An 18,394-nucleotide genomic window follows, 5' to 3' on the forward strand; every position below is an offset into this window, starting at 1 on the left:
TTCTCGTTCTTATGATGATTCACAATATAAATTGACCAAAATTAAGTCTCCAACGGCAGAACAATAGTTAGCAACAAAGGCTGTGTAAGGAGCTATACTCTTGATTTCTTCCAGTATTGGAATGCTTTTCACGCAGCTGATGGCAATTTTAGATATTTACACCGATGTCCAATCAATCCTGATGCATTGTGCTGAATCGCCCAGTTAATGCTCCGGACCATCTATCATCTAAATTTGCTCATCCTCCCCACGCTTCAACGAACACAAAAATAATTTTTGCGCATGTGGAAGCAAATTGCATCATTATTTCATTTGTTGCACGGTTTTGTGATTTATGTAAATTTTGGCATTCTTATACAAATTGACAGCAGAAATCAAGCTTGCATTTGTATGTGGGTTTGCTTGTCTGTTCATTTTCGCCTGTCGAATCGTCTGATGTGAAATAGGTTTCAACGTCAGTCTCGCTATTGTTCAATCATCGATGGCAGCGTCTTTACCAACATTGATCCCTCGAGACTGGTACTCATTACAGCGTGATTTAAGAGCTTGACAATATTATCACTTTTGTTGTTCTATTAGACGCAGCTTTGAATCCCCGCGCTTTAATATAACATTGCGTTAACGCAAAACCTGGGACCAAAGAATATTATTGACGATTCAATCTCAGATACATATCGTAATTTTGATTTCGGGTAAAATGAGTATTATAATAAATTGAGTGTGTCTGTGTGTTCTTAATAATTAACACCTAAGTCACAATCGATACCTGACGTGCATTCATAACTGTGGACAAGGGACGTTTTGTCCTCTCGGCCGATTTTTTTCTATTTTGCAACAATAGCAAACATAAACGACATTGCTCTGTCGTAATTCAAATTTCTGAATTCTGTCAATCTTTCATTTTCCCTATTGTATTACAGCATCAAGGATCGAGTATTACATAGCCCTATTTATTGTGACAGAAAAGCATTCAAAGCCTATATCAGACAGGATTCAAATGTAAATTTACTTCTGTTTAAAAATCAACCTATCTTGATATAAACTATCGACAGAATTGAAAGTTCATTGGGATAATCAAATCACTGGTCAATTAAATTAAATGCCATACGAAGAAACGGGCCAATATGATTTTTGATCCAAGGCTAGGCGTGTTAACAATGAAGATTGATGCCTAGCTAACAATAGCCCTCTGTGTTTTTCTGTGTGTCTCCTATTATACCTTGAGCCTTAAACTACCCGCTATTGACTTAAAGGGACGAGTCTGTTATCAATGACCCAGCTACTCTACACTTTACCTGTATTCTCACCTGAGTTGCAAGAAGTGAAAGAAGGGGGTGCACTTAGTTAGAAGACGTACAACACAAGGAAGAAAACAACTTTACCTCAGCCTCAAGATCTTCAGAGTCGAAAATTCTCTCTCCTTTTGGCTGTAATTGAACATTAATTTTTTTGGTCGTTTTTGATTTTTTGAGTGGGGGACTTTGGCTGATGATGTTGTTCTGATGTATAATGAAACATGAAGATTTCAGAGGAATTTCGGATTATCAACCTTGTTTGTTTAATGGGTATGTAACAATTCGTGAAATTAATGCCATTCTAATAATTTCTTTCTTCATTTTTTTTTTCAAATATAATTTTTTTTTAATCTTTGAAATTAAATTAAAATTTAATTTTACAAGATTGAAGTAACATCTTGAACAGATGAATATAAAGGTTGACTGCTTTGAAAATAATTTAAATAATTTTCATCCAGTCTTAAAATATATACAGTGTAGGAGGGAGATACACATTTATCATTCAGAGAAGGAGTTTAGCAGGCACATTATGTAACAGTTTGGTATTTGAATTAATGTACTTAGTGTACAATGTGTGCGCTTTATCTGTAGATAAAATATCTATTACCTGCATAATCACAATATTTAAGATTTAATTAATGCTTATAAAAAGATAATTAAATTTGAATTTAGAATTTATTAATTATCAAAATAAAATGTTCATTTTTGAATCATTTAAAAAAAATTTTGTGGGAAAAAATAAATTGAAATTATTTTACCTTTCTTTCATATTACTTATCAGATTTTTAATGCAGATATCTCTACATTCTTAATTTAATTCTATTTAGTTTTAAAATCGAATAAATAGTAGGCTGAACATTTAAATGTTGAAATGAGCAAACATTAGTGGAATTTAAAGTCATAAATTTTAAATATGATTTTAACAAGGGTGAAATTTTAAGCATGAGAGAGAAAGAGACATTTTGTGGAAAGTTTTCTTTCTGTAACCTCTTTTATTAGATAATATGACATTAATAAAATATTTTTTTGACGTGACACGTAACAAATAATGAAACGGAGACAGCAATAAATCTAACGCCGGGGCAGGTTTATCAGTGACGTATTGGATCTTTTATTATTTCAACTCCCTTGCAGATTATGAAATTATTACAAACAGAAAAAATGTGCATGGAAATAGATATTATTTTTCAAAAAATCATACATACAATTCATATGTTTGATAACAACTGAGCATGAATTACATACAGTCTGCAGTATATTGAAATAAAAGATTACAAACGAAGAAGGGAGTCTGCCTTTCCTCACCTAAAGGCCGATAAGCAAAGTTGATAATACAAAGGGTACATTCTATGTTATTTTATTAATCATTTTTGAAAGATAATGAAATTAAAATTCTGATGAATGATTTTATAATGAGATGGAGGGGTCATTAGGAAATCTATGGAGGGGTACAGGAGCATGTCCCCACAGTGCGATCCCTTATCTTCAAAGGAGATTCCTCCCTCCATCGAAGAACTTGTGATAATTATAGGGTATAATGGCCAGAAGAAACTGTTAAACATGACAGGCTAATTCCCATCGTTTATTGATGATACTCCAAGTCTAAACAATAAAATGTAAATCTTGAATCTTAATCTTTTTCCTCATCCAACGATAAAGCTTAAAATGATATCTGTGTTAAAGTTCCAGACTTTAATCTGAGATATAGATTAAGAGTATTTTTTGAAAGTTATCTTTATATTGATAATGGCAACATAAATATTTAGAAAAGTATATGTATTGGAAATTTCTTCTTTTTTTATTTTGTTTGATTGTTTGAGATTAGATGATTATATAATTATATCTTGAAGAATTTGATATTGAAGGATAAATTTTAACTTTAGAACTTAGCAGAATTTCCCAAAGAATTATTATTTAACAGAACTTAGTAAAATATCATGAATGATAGATCCTTTATTATAAAATCCTTGTCTCTCTAGTTTACTTTAAACAATGGGTCTTGGAGAACAGACAAGGCTTAATAGATATGAGTTAGGCTTTCCCTTTGTAACACCCCCATGGGTCTGTACTGTCAAAGATAATACCTATATCAAATTTTTGGGGAAAATCTTGTCTTATATTTTTCGTGTTTAGATAAGTTCATTCAGAAAATCCATGTCAAAATGGATTTAATCTTTTAGCAGGCCTGATCCCTTCCCATTGTGCTCCATGGAATCTAAGACAGTTTTTTTCTGATTACTTTTAAATTAAATAGTCCTTTACCCTACATTAGTATTGTCTTTTTACTAGAAATTTTAGATGAATTGAGGAGATTTATTGAAGGTAGGTATGATAGCGTTGTTTAATCTTATATTTTTCTTCTTCCTTGCCTTTGTTTGAATTCACAGGTCTTTATGGAAAAAAAAGCTCACGGCATTTTATTGTTTGTCTTTTACTTTCAATTTTGTTGATACAATAATAAGACAAACTGTCGAGAACAAGGGGCAGCTGTGTGCCCGCGGCCCTATAAATCTCAACGTCCACATTATCAAGAGCACTTTGCAAAGGTGCAAGAATGAAAATTGAATAAACTTTTATTGTGGTCTACATAAACATACAATAGAGCTTTAAATAAACGTGTTAAATCTGAAATGACAATATTTTGTCTGGTGGTGTGTATCCCAACCTACAAATCCAATCCAAAAAAGCTTGAACAAATGGCTTAGGTACGCACATAAAACATCTCCCTTGCCGTATTTTTACTATTCATTACTGGCCATTGTGTCTGCAATGACAACAAAATTTGATTCTCATTTATAGATGAGAATAGATTTATTAACGATTGTGTACTAAAGAACTATAGTATTGTGTTGCAGTGCAAGTGCTAAATACGGGATTGACGCGAGTTAGTCTCGCGGCTGGTGGCCGAACTCGCTTATTGTTATGTAGAGAGGAGATCAAGTGCTATATTTATAGATACGATTTGGAGGTAATTGATTTTGTGTGTAATTTCATTATGGATTGTTGAAGGCTTTATTTGAACGTTCAATTGTTATCCCATCAATAAAATGCATATCTTTTGTTAGGACACAAAACACTTGTCGGCGGCCCACAATCTTGCCTCTCTAAGGTAAGGGGTCTCACCTGAGCCCACCAACTCCATTGTTATCAGGTGACACACCTTCTCATTCTTGTTCTTTTCTACACTTTATTGTGTAATGCTTTATTGTGCTTGTCTCAAACATCCTGGAGATTCTGAAGTTTATCCATCATGGATTAACTTTGATTGGATTTTAAAACATAATAGCCAAACAAGCCTTTCCTAAGTTCAGAAAGTAAAGTAATCTTGCCTTCAATAATTGTCAATTTCGGTATCTTACTTCGGAAACAAATTGAGAAAGTTTTTTCCTATTTTGTTTTGGGGACTTTTAAGCCTCTTAAAAGTCAGTTTGTGTTTCCAGTGTAAAAAAAATTCCCGGATATACAAACTGCAGTATAATTGTCCAAATAAATTTAGACAAATCATGATTCACCCATAAAGACCGATTCCGCTAATTGTTGATGTTGCTTAAGTATTTTATTGTGTTCCCACTCCAGATATGTAGAAATGTCATTCCTTTTCAAGAAACTGAAAGCCTTGTGTGCTTTAACTACATTAAATTCAAAAGTTGGTCTTTGAATCAAATAGCATCATTAAATATTGTAAATTCAATTTTGCTTTTATTGCAACAACCTTTTATCCAATCATTATCTAGCTTTTTATTGCATTTTTCCATTCATTTATGGATCTATTGTGTCGGAAATATTCGACGTTTATTGTGGTTTCTAGACTTTGAGGGGAAATTTACAGAATTACTTCAATTCTGAGCACTAAATAAAAGGATATAAAAGGGGAATGAGGCATTAATCCGCTGGAATTTTTTATTGCGACATTCCGGATAGTTGTCTTTGTGTTGCAAGATTCTGAACAAATTCAATCATAATTTACTTTTTATGACTTTGAAATCAGCATTGTAAGAATTTAAAACAAGACACTACTATTAAGGAAGATTGCATTAATGGACCTACAGGAGTTAAAGCTCTAGGATTTTATTTTCTTATTTTTTTAAATAAACGCGAATGGAGAGAATGACATAAAAGCGGAAGAAATGTCTTTTGACATGTACTGTAGAGAAAATTATTTAGAAATTCTCTTTTGATTGCATCTGTAAAATTCTGCATATGTTTTAATGACTTCTAATGTGCATATTATAACGGACTGTGAGAAAGTTTGTATAATGAGACCCTGAGGCAGCTGGTATGGTTATTGTTTCAGCAAGAATAAACAAAGAGGCTTACAAGTTTATTTTGCCTTCAGCTTTGGCAACTGTTGGGTGTCATCAGGGGGTACCTCAAACAACATTCCAGCCCTGCTAATTGTTTCACATCTCCAGCTTTTGTTGTTGTCAATCAAAATTCATTACTTTTGTAGGAGCTGGTCTCCACAAGTATAACAAAGAAGTTTTTGTATTTTTTCATTATTTTTCATTCTTATTTTAAAAAGGGATGAATGACAATGTTCATTTTACTTGAAGACTAATTATTTTTCTTTGATTTCTGTTTGTTGAAAATTGTGAAGTCTTTACCCAAGTATATTTATTTTGTAACGATCTACACATAAGAAGGCAATTTAAAATATTTATTTTAAGGTATTGTTAAAGACTTGTGTAGAGTTATGTCCCTTTTGCAGCATTCATTTATTTGTAGTGCTGAAGTACACCTGCAAGGATGTTCAGCGTTCAGCAAAATAAGAACTTGTAAAGAAGATAAAAGAATTAAAGATCCTATTGTCTTTGGGAAGCCTGCACTTCCAATGATTGTTAACACATGCCCCTTGCAGACTTTTGATGATTAACCCCAATTTCACACAATTATGAAAAAAATGTTAAACAGACGATCTTTGAAAGTGTGGAAAAGTGCATATTGTTCTCTTCCTCAATGGGCCATTTGTTTCGATGGAAGTTTTTTCCCAAGACGTTTGAATGACTTGAAGCATGTATGGGAATTGTGTGTATATATCTACGTGCAGAATTTCTTAAGTTGTCTCCCCTTCAATAGGGATGGTCTTTTTCAATGAAGCTCATGCTCAACTCGAAAAAAGATTTTTATGGCAGAAATAAAGAATTCATTCAGCATTTGTTGATTTAAGAATGCAAGCTTTTTATGTTTTTTGTCTTGTAAATGTCAGAATAAATAAGGATTTTTTTTTCTCAACTTTAAACTGAACCAATAAATGCAAAGACTCTTGCAAACTGATCGTGTTTCAGAGAATTTTAATTGGATGAAATACAATGAGAAGCATTATTAAACTTTTCTCTCTCTAATTCGTGGAATTTTGCACTCGGTGGAGATTGGATGAGCCTGTCGAAAAAATATTTCTTTTTCAAAAAATATTTAGAATGATGAATTTGAGTTGCGAAAGTTTCTTTTTTCATTCCTTTTTTTTATCCGATAGGTACCGTTATTAATTTTGTAACATAATCACACAGTACAGAAATGTAACAGTATTTTTAACCCGGCTAAGAATGGGGCCTGTTTAAAGATGACTGTGGCCCACTTTTAATTGATATTTTGGAAATTTATTTCCATTGTGGGAGAACATGGTTATTGTAAAATGTACCATTCTAGTGATCTTTATCGCATAATTTGTCTGAATTGTATGGTAACATTGCCTTTGAGACGAAAGAAAAATAGAATTATCTTTGGAAATCTGATATGTGTTAAATTACATTGAAACGGTTGTTTCTTGTCTAAACATTTCAGAAGTTGAAGACAATCCTTTGCAGTAGATAACGGGATGTCATGCAGAGAAAACTAGCCATTTTCTTTTGTAATGGAGTGGAGAATTATAAAATTTATATACAATTTGTTTATCTTCCATCAATTGAAAGAAATAATTATCATACCCGCAACTACTCTGAACTTCATGCTGTAGCAGCAAACATCAACAAGACCCCTCTATTTCACGCAGTCTCACTGCCATAAAAAATTACCAAAAAGCAACGCTTATCACCCTATTTTCTTCATAACTCTCTTTTCATCAGGCACTACAAAGACAACATTATATTTAGTTTTTGATACAAGATTTCCTGATAACCGTAGAATAAATAGTGTAACCAAAATACCAGATCGTTTATTCTTTGTTTTACTATGGAGCCCTCAAGAAATGGATATATGGAATATAAATATTTGTTTGATTCTTGAATGCATGGAAAATGATGCATACTGTTTCCCTGGTGAGGGGCAGTGTTAGAGATAGATATCAACCCCAGACTACAAAGACCTGGGGGAGTGCAGATAAACACTCACTGCTTGAATGCAGGAGTTATGTACCCTATCAGCTGGTTATCTCCCTGTTTTGTGTTCATTTTCATTCTCCATGCTTTTGCAAATCATAATGGAAATAGGGAGCTTATCTACTAGAAGAATTTCTAAGTAAAAATTCTCTTTCTCTCCAAGTAAATGAGTCAATTTTGCTCCTGTTGTTTAATATTCCTGTGAACAAAATATTTAATACATTTTTTTTCAGATTTGTTTTTTTCATAGATCAACTTGTCTGATTGATATAAAGATCTGAATCAAGACAAAGTTATAAAACTTACAGACTATTAGTCTTCTTTCTATAAACTTTTTCTTTTCTGATTTTTGTCACTGGTTGTCTCTCTCTCTCTCTTGAATCTGGAAAAAAGAAACTTTCCCACAGACAATTTGATGTAATTGAGGGATTTTGGGTGCATTTCATCTTTTTCTTTTGCCTTTTTTGTGACAATGAGGCAGAAACAAGTCATGTGAAGTGTCATTTTGTTCTGATAGAGTTTGATTTATCCACGGTTACAGCATCTTCTTTCTGACATTATCTATATCAATGAGGAGGCTTTAGATGGTACATAGAGATAACACCCCTGCCATTGTGTTTTTTTTCTTTGGGGCCAGGGGTCAAGGGGCACCTGTCGTTATCATGACAGTAATCATTCATAGTAAGTTACACTAACAGAGATGCCAGTCTGGCCTATGGGTAAAACGTGCTATAAATTGCACAGTTTAATTTGTACTGATTGACTGTGATTTTTTGGCTGTTTGGAACTTTTTTCCTTATCTTTGAAAATTTTTTGGAAGCCAAAAATTTCAAGACCTTGAAGAACAATTCCATTAAGATCAACAGTTATGACACAAATTAGCCGATCTGAACATAGAATCTGTATTAATCCCCCCTCCTCTTTCTACACATCATTTGCAGTAACACTGATAGGCAAACACTGCTGAGTGGATTAAGGGCAGCGCTGGTACTGCTCATCTAAACTATAATAGTTGTACCAACACAGACCATAGTATGTCAGTTCAATCTTTCTTTTTGCTCTTAGTAGGTATTGAAACTCTTCAAAACTTTTATGAAATGTTGTACTTTGTAAGAGCTAATTTCAATAATTTGCACATTAAATTGAAGCAATTGTCCTAGTGTTGTTTTAAGTATCTTTACGTAAAGTGTCTTAAAACTCTTTTGATTTTGGCATTTGTATGGACAGTCTATAAAAACACAGTACAAAGTCAAGAATTTCCTGGAAATAAACGAGAACCATTTGTTCCCAAACACAATTAACAATCGTAACTTTCATTTCCTGGTCATTATTAACGAGTTTTAATTCCAAGTGTCTCTAACAGGCAATTACGTTATTTAAAGTGTTTATTGCGTTTGGAATGATGCACCTTAAGAGGGGGGGACCTTTGGGACCAGGTGAAGCTGGCGTGTCCCTCAAATCTTTTCCCAGCCTCTTCTAATACAATGCAGTCGGCACTTGTAATGTGTTTATTATTGTTAAACGTGGTGTATTTATTCATCTTTAATTCATTTCGGATTGACAGGGGCAAGTGGTTGAGAACTGTCCATTGTCAAGTTGTGACATGAAATGCCATACTTATAGTGCCCTTATGGAGGAGCTCAGATGGTTAAGAGAGCTGTAAAAGAAATTTATTTCATTGCAAGTTTTTTAATGACATTTTCAGTTTGATTGTAACATTAAGATTGAAATGACCTATCTACTGTTTGACTTTGTATTGTATTTTAGATACATGGAAAGACATATTAGTTTACCATATGATTTTACATTTCTCTGTTTCATGTAAACTAGCTAAAAATTTTTTATGAAAGAGTGTTTATTTTCTGAAAGTGTTTGAAGAAAAAAGAAAAATAAAATTTTTAACACAAATATTTGAGATAATAAAAAAAGATTTGGTGAGGTAAAAAAGAAAAAAACTTGAAAAAATGTGGTCGTACACTCCTAATTAAGTAACAGTTAGCCTCTCCTTACAAACAGAAGCTGAGCGGGGTTGTTTCTGAACATGGTTGATAGTTTAATTGTTTGTAAGTTTTAGAACCTGTACATGTATGTTAAGTGTTAGCCAGTGACTGAGCTTGCTAATAAATACAGTTCAATGACACATGCATTTTCAATTATCCGTCTTGCCTTTGTACTTATTTTAACTCCTGTTGTTTTCTTCCGATAATAGCCACTAAATAGGTTGTATTTGAAGCAATAAAAACATTGTTAATTTAGGGGGCTATATGAATTTTTTCGTTTGAATCTTGATAAAAATCTTGATGTATTGAGGGGTTAAAAAGTCAAGGATGTAGAGAAGCAGACCTTTGTGCATCAGCAATGAAACAGATAAATTATAATTGTTTTGTCTGTCCATAGGATTGTACAGTCCGAATAGGGGCCAGGCAGTGTTAGTACAAAGGAAAACATGAAAACAGACCTTCTCACCCTTAATTAAGACAAGCATAAGCAATTCGTCTGGATTGATTCATTTTAAAATACCAATAAATGATGTTTGTACGATAAGCATTTACATGATCTAAAAATACTAAAACTTTTTCTAGCATTGTTACATTTCTACGTAGTCTTGTGTTTAGAGTTTGGAAGAAGAAAAAACATTTCTCTGCATGGCGATCACTGTCCAGTTAAATATATTTGACAGTTCCTCAAGAGAGCCAAATGTGTTTATTATCAGGGGTTGAGCGGTCCTGCGGTTTGGTGGGGGGTTAGACGTCCGTCCGAGAGAAGACGTCCCTCACCTGTTGTTAATGTTTGTAAAGATTGTAGGAGACACTGCTCGGAAACAATAGAGAGCTAATGATTAATCTGAGTCTAGTGTTTTCTACATTTACAACCAATCAGTGTCAGAAGCAATCACAGTCCTTACCAAATATCCGAGTTTCCTCTCTTTATTCTTCTACCTCTGCTTCAGGGGATATCTGTATGTTATCTTTTAGCTCAAACCACATAATGCTTCCTGTAATATTAAACATTATGCTTGACATAATAGTCATTTGCCCAGAGGTGTGAAAATATTTCAGAGTTTGTATATGAAGAAATGTGGGATCAGAAATGAAATCACAGCCTTTTCTGCTGAAAAGTTGGAAACGGAAGATTTGGAAACTCCATTTCAATTTTTTTTTCATTTACATTTTTTTAATATTATTCTCGGCAAAATTGTTTGCAAGGTCAAAGGTCAAGGTCACAGTTTTCCTTTGGATGTCAAGGTCAGTTGGAACAGTTTGAAACTGGCACTGTTTCATTTCAGTGGTCCTTGTTTCATGCCCGTTGTCTCTCCTGCCAACTGGAAATGCTTCCTGTCGGGTAGGTAGCGTCCAGACAGTGTGTCTTGCATACAGACAAAGGCATTTGTTGTCAGGCTGACAGGGTACTTCATATTAGAAAACATGGTGGAAAACTTGTTGATTTAAACAATGATTTGATAACAGTCAGTGCTCCTTGTGTTGATCAATAGCTTTCTTTAAACAAAAAGCCATATTGAAATCCTAGATAAGATAGATGGGATATTGTTGAAAAGTTTTTTTCACTGTGGTGATGGTATTTTGGGATTTTGTAATCTGACACACCTTTTCTGAGGACACCTTGACGAAGGGGAAAAAAGTACCACATTGTATCTGATATGATCCCTCGTGTGAGCCAATACTTAAGGCCTGATTATTTGACATCTGTTTGAATATTGCAAGATATATAAAATTAGTAAATCTGCAATTTAAAAAAATATTGATAAAAGAAAAAGTAAAAATTATATTGATGAGGAAAATCTTCATGGAATTGAAATAAAGGTGATTACTTATCCATTGCTATCATCTTGTTGTGAGAAAAACGAGGGGAAGAGTACATGCTGACCCACATGCTTTACATGTATAGAGACTACAATACAATCCCCACGCAAGCAGCATTAATTGTTCTTCCATCTTAAGTTGGTCAAATTTTTTTTTTAATGATTGAAATTTTTGAAATAGTATTCAAGGAAACGAAGGTTATGAATATTTGATATGAAATGCAGGGTATGGAAACAGGAAAGTTTTACAGTATAGCAAGCTTTGGATTCTGAGTGACAAGGGAATCTTTGAGGCCATCCATCAAAAATTTGGGGAGCTTTCACAGCCCATTACGCCAGTGTTCTCTGAGGCAATCAGTGAGCAAGGACAAGTTTTTGTGTCCAAAATCTTTTTGTTTTTCCTCGGTAATTAGCTAATCTCTGGGGCCCCTGGATTCACTGCTTAATACCTTAGATCATTAATCTTGGTGTCAGCTCAGATTGGCCTGCTATATTTAATGTAATGCTGTTTTGTTTTTGTTTGTGCAACACCAAATGCCCCCCTCTGACAGGTGCTAGAAGATGTTCCTTCTCCCCTTACTGCAGGTGCTTGCTTCAAAGATTGTGGTCAGCCTCTTCTTCACTCAGCCTCTTCACTAAGAAGAGGAACCCAGAGTCTTCATGCAAGCTCACACCCACTTTCTTATGAAAAAAAAGTAATTCAGTTTTAAAAACATATAGGTTTTGTTTCAGTGTATCTGGTTCCTCATCATGAATCATGTTTGTCTGGTCAGTTTGTTTCAACAGTCCAATGAGTTCTGTCAAACACTCAGACATTAATCTGTTTATATTTTATACTTCTCTGGCTTCTGTTTCCTAAAGAAAAATGACTTTTGGCATGGACAGCCATGACACAGAAAATAATTATCAAACCCCTTTAACCCATTCTCCCAAATTCTGAGGTTGACCATATCTTTTTTTCTTTCCCCATATAGCATGTTGCATGACTGCTCTTGGCTTGTTCTCTCTTCATACAAGTACTATTTAAGTAGATTGCCTCTATAACTTAGACTAATAATTATTTGACAGAAGTGTTTTTATATAATTGGTTGCTTTCATACTGCATGCATTGATATTATCAGCCCCTAAAGAGTGTGAAACTATATCGTCATTGGGTTTTAGCGATCAAGAGGTCTTTCTCTCTCTCTCTCTCTCGTACTATACCATTTCGCATTTGCTCTCTATAATGATGTTAAACTGGTACCCTTTTGTGCCTCTGGGTTTTGTGAGTAAACAAGCGTAGATTCAGCTTCTCTACTATCCATCATTCATGCTGAGAGAGTGAGGCTGATTGGTTAAGCAGGCCCTAGGAGGCAGGACATATATTACAATACACAAAAGTTGTTTTTGTCTTCAGCTATGCCTTGTCTTTTTGTAATATTGGAAGGGAATTGTTTGAATGGAGGTTTTATTCCCCAACATGCAGCAGATACAAGTCCCTGGCAATCGGTAAGTCTTTTTCCTGTTGTTAAGTGCTTTTTTTTCTTCTTTCAGAACTAGATTTTAATTGATACCATCTTTTAGAAATAAGTCAGTTTTAAGGGGTTTAAATATGCAAAGATGAGTCAGTATTAAATTGTTATGACTCTTGATAATTTTGCAGCATTTACTTTTCTGAAAAGAAAGTAAAACAAGAATTTTCTTTTTTCTTAAGAAATAAAATTTTTTGAAGTTTTTAAAAATTATTTTGATTAATATAAATATGATATTTATTTATTAAGAGTTAACAAAGTAAGAAGAAATAATTCATAAGAAAGAGAAAAAAACTTTTTCTGGAAAGGTATTCAGTAGTTGATTAATATCCTCATCAAAATCACTTTACACCTGATAGTCAAACTTGTAGAAGTCAGCAGTGCTTTGTGCCCCCCTGGAATGGGTCACTCATTTGACAACAACCTGTCTTTGTATTTCTCTTCATTAGTAACATCTGGTTTCATCATTTCCTGCTTTTGTTCTATGGAATGATAATTTACTTGTCAGGAATTGGTCTTGTCTATCATGACACTGATGGTGGAATGATAACTCAGCTCCTGTCCAGGTCTTTTCACCATATATCTAGTATCTGATTAAAGAGAACCAAATTTTCTTGTTAGGAAACATTTAGTAACAAATACAGATTCTTTTTTTTCTTCATTTTGAAAGAGAAGTACAATTAAAAATTTGTATTATTATTTTCATTTTTTTTCCTTTGATTCAGAATTAAATTGGTGGTAAAAATTAATGCTCTCATACATGCACCAAAAATGAATTTAGATGTAATGAAATTTGTTGAGGGTTTTGGATGACATTCAAATTCACTTATTCTTTTATTTGGAAAGAGATCTAGAAATGAAAGTAAAAATCTAGGTAATATTGTCAAATTATCAAAGTTTCTGCATTAGAATTAAAATAAAAATGAAATCTGTAGTAAAATGTATACAGAATGCAGAATTTATACAGAATTGCAGAGATAGTTGTTGGGACAATAACACATTTCTCCGTGAGATGATGTTGAATGTTTTATTGTATTGGTAATTTAGCTGAGCTTTCTGACTACTCTGTATTGTCATTCCCAGTTAGGGATTCTCTGATAATTCAGGATATAATGCCTGATCCAAAGGAATTCATGTGACAGACCAATAAATTGCTCAAAGAAGCAGGCCTCGCAGTGCACGCGCCTCATTTAGACCACAAACATTCCAGTCTAATTTCTGCTAAATTGGGCGACAATGGGCAGAGGATTTCAATAGAAATCACAGTTTTTTCTTCTCCCTGCTCGCATATAATTGGTCACAGAAGCAGAGGAGACTGGTCCTAATCTATAATTAAATGTAGGGATCGATCCCAAAATGAGGGGCTCCAGTTCTCACTCAATGGTGTGGCTAGCTATTGTTTTGTCACCAATATTGTATTGTGTTACAGAGACTCCCTCATTCTCTGCCTGTCAAAAAGCCACAGTCGGGTTCCTTTCAGAATCGCAGCCTAATCCTGTTATTTCCAATACTTACGTTGATCGAGACCTCACTTTTCAGGATGAAGTAATTCCCTACAATTGCATCTAATGTTGCATTAAATGTGCTGAAAAAAAGTCAATACAGTGTTTTAATTTGATGAAGAATTCAAACACCTAGATGAACAATGTAGTATTTTAATTGTCAATCAGAAATCCTTTAATTCCACAGGGATGTATGGGTCTGAGAATATAATTTACACTTGGCTACCCGATCATCCATGTGAAACATCAAAAGTTAATTAGTGCAATAATGCCTCAGCTGTAATCGGCACTTGTCATTATTACAATCAAGCAAAAGCGATCAACTGTTTGAGCTAGGTGATTAAATGAATACACACTCAGATCCTTAATTAAATGTTAAGTTATTAATTAACTGTATTATGTATTGTTAAATAAAAAAAATCAATTTACACAGAACAAATTGCAAGTTATTTCTGTGGATTTATCCATTCAGTATTTTCTACTTTACTTTTTATTTCTATGGTACAAAGAAAAGAACACTGAATGAAGGTTAAAAGGTGAAGAAGTTAATTAATCACTTTTTTCTTTTATTTTGCTGTATGAATGGGAAAATTGTAACTGACAGACCATAGTCAAGATAAAGACAATGGCTCTGAGGCTTTGAATGTCAAGGTATCCCTTAGTCCCTTCTTGTGGGGACAGAAATAAAATGAAAAATGATGAAATGACCATTTCTCTCTCGACCATCCTCCTGGGGGATAAAATTTCTTGGATTACAATTTTTTCTCCTCCCCCCTCCAAGATCTTGGATACTGATCAATGTATAACCTAACTTAACCACCTACAATTTTTACACCAGGCACAATGGATGTTTTCTTTGTCTCTAGAAGTTCTCAACAATAGGTGAAGCATAATTTAGCACAGCTCTCAGGTGTTGCCGTTTGATTTAGTCGTGTTTAGGATTCAATGTTTTTCACCTATTTTTGTTAACAATTGTTGTTCGAGTCTTTTGTTTTTTCACGAAGACTATTCATGGGAAATATTGATGTCAAGAAACACTTTATTTGCCTTGAATTGGGTGAGTTTTCTTTTTTTTTTTGTTTCTTACTTAGCATTGTTCTATGATTTCTGCTTCTTTTATTGTAATAGTTAAAATTAGCCGATAGCATTTGTCAAGAACAGGTAAATTTATTTATATTCCTCGACACCCCATTGTTTTTTAGCTGATTCACGAATGTGTTGAAGGGAGGTCAGCTCAAAAGTGGACTAAATTATTTTATGATTATATAGATTATCTGTATTTAATAGTTGTATGAAATTCTAGCATTGTTACGCGGCCGGTAAAGTACACCACTGGCTGGGGGACCATAAGATCTTATTGTTATCTCTTCAAAAACCCACAAGGATTTCATCTTCCTATCTCTTGAAGAATGTGATTTGTTGAGAGGTACTTGTACTGGTATGGTAATACTGGTTATTGTTTAATTATTAAGTAGAAAAAAAATAAAGAGAGGATGATTTTGTCATTAGAGATATTAGAAATTTTAATTACCTGTAGAATTAAATTCTGTCTCTCTTTCTTTCCCCCTCTCTCTGAAAATAGCTAATTATTAGTATATTTAAGAATTAGTATATTTTAGAATTCAAAAGAAAAAAATCAAGAATTAAAAGAAAAAGGAAAAAAATATTCATAGTTTTACTTATTCCCTCAATCAGAAAAATTTAAAAGAAAATATTTCTTTATTATAAAAAAAAATTTCCAAATGAATTTGAGGGAATAATTTTGAAAAAAAAAAATCAAAGAAAAACACTGAAATTTAAAAAAAAGAAGATAATTTGACAATGTGTTTATGTAATGGAGAAGAGCTTGCAGGCATCAAGTTCTGCATCCTCTTTTTGTTCCATCACACACACACCTGAGCAGGTGAGATAACGAGCTCCGTTTGTCAGCACACTTCAGTGTTTGTTGTGACACATTATTTGTCGTTCATTATTATGTCTACTCCTTCCCCTGACGCGTTTGATGTGACTCCTCCAATACCACTGTTAACTCTGTGGCTGCAGGCACATCTCTTGGGTGGTGTAGGAAAAAACTTGATAGAACAATATCAATTAAAATTTGAATGCACAATTGCCCTCCCACCCAATTCTGTCAGTGTGCCAACGGTTGGAGGCTCATCAGTCGAGTTAAAAAACAGGTCTTAATCTCGTTAAGCCATCAAATTGGTGTCAAGATTAGTGTATGCAGCATCTTTATGTATAAAATAAACAAACTCCTCATGTGCTGTTTGCCAAAAACTGTGGAGGGCTGTAATTAATCTATATGCTGCAAGTTAAAATTAATTTGTCGTATTTTTAAAGAGGTTTCACACTTTCACGAAAATTTTCCACGTTTTCTTTTCCTTTTCATTTTGGCATACTTATATTTCTCTGTGCCTGAACATTTTTGTGAAGTACAAGAGCTTGTCATTTTATGGATCATAGCGAGACAATTTCATCCCTGGCTTGTCACTGATTACTCTAAAGATGGGGAGAAGATCTCGCCACAACATCTGTAATCCTTATTTTGAAACTCATTCACGAGCAATGGAGACAAAATAACCTGATGGTCGGGTGCTCTTCTTTTTGTCAAATTATTTATTTATAGATATATTGAAATTTTTTATTTTATTTTACTCTTTATTGATATTATCGGATGTTCTAGTTAGGTCATCAAAGACAGATAGATTTTGAATTGAAAAGCAAGGAAAAAATTATTTTCCATTAAATATTATAAAGTATTGTTCAGTTTGTCTCCACCCAATAGAATTCAGTCTCCACAATTTTTTGAAAAAAGCAACAATAAAAAAAGATGAAAAGGAAATAATGCAGATTGCTCACCATTTTCTTTTTTCAGCAGACCTTTTGTCCTTTTATTTATTGTCAGCAATAATAAAGCAGGGATTTGAGGGGTACATATGGTTAATATATTTAGGAGATAAATACTGTAATTACGTGACAAAGCACTTTGACATGTGTCTGAGAGGCCCATAGTGTTGGAGGTGCAATCCTCGGTTATTATGCTAAAAAGGTGCTGTTTACTGTAGACAAATATTGTCATATTTACAAAAGGATATTTATTTTGGGGGCCAAGTCTTCACATTGCATTGGCCTTCTTCCTTCCTGCATTCTGTAAAATACAACAGCGCGAGACAAAAAAAGATTGTCAGAACAAACAAGATGTCGTTACAGATGTACGACTGGTCAGAAAAATGCCAGAATCTTGTCACGGCTCTGAGGAGAGTCAGGACTGCTCGGGACTTTTTTGAAGTCGTGAGACTTGACAGTTTTTTCGTCTTGCGACAATGCCTGTCTTTCCTGGCGAACATGGCCAGTTATGTCAATGGCTGCAAGAGGAACACCATTCTCTCATGTAACCATAATGTTATAACAGATTATAAGTGTTAAATATTAGATAAGTATCGCCAATCAATCTAGTCTCCTAATGTAGAAAATTAATCAACAAGTTTACAATGTGACCTAAGGCCTACATTAGAGGAACATTAAAATAGCGCCTGTTGGGTGATAAATTCAATAAAAATTTCCTTTTTATTGTTCTTTATCCTATTAGGAAAATGCCATTTTCTTCTGCCTGTGAATAAAATTGGCAAGTTTTTAAAAATTTAAAAACACTGATTTCCATTTGACTTTACTGAACAAATAAACATGATGAGCATTGAATACAGATATTATATTTTAATAGCTGATGATTTTTATGGCATTTGTTGATAAAAAGAATGGATTTTCAGCATTGCGTATTTTGATTTAATTGCGTAAGAAATAGACAATAAAAGATGTTTTTGTTGTTGAAATTCAAAATGAAATAAAACCCTGGACTAGAAATAAATTTTAAATGTATTGTGTGTTATGATCCTTGTCAACATTTTCACTTCCCTACATTTTGCATACATGTAATTGCTTTCTAAAAGTCAAA

General features: G+C 33.5%; 1 protein-coding gene across 1 annotated transcript in view; it reads left to right on the forward strand.

Moving 5' to 3' along the window:
* Positions 1-1,230: 1,230 nt before the first annotated feature.
* Positions 1,231-18,394, forward strand: part of LOC134281424 (transcription factor SOX-5-like) — a 49,084-nt gene continuing 31,920 nt past the window's right edge. Inside the window, exon 1 of the mRNA XM_062763889.1 lies at positions 1,231-1,565. Within this exon, the coding sequence (XP_062619873.1) occupies positions 1,510-1,565 (56 nt within the window). The 5' untranslated portion in view covers positions 1,231-1,509. The remainder of the gene's footprint in view (positions 1,566-18,394) is intronic.

The sequence above is a fragment of the Saccostrea cucullata genome, unplaced genomic scaffold (genome assembly GCF_032062105.1).
Source record: "Saccostrea cucullata isolate Sc308-1 unplaced genomic scaffold, CSIRO_AGI_Scuc_v1 ctg588, whole genome shotgun sequence".
In the NCBI taxonomy this organism is placed as follows: Eukaryota; Metazoa; Mollusca; class Bivalvia; order Ostreida; family Ostreidae; genus Saccostrea; species Saccostrea cuccullata.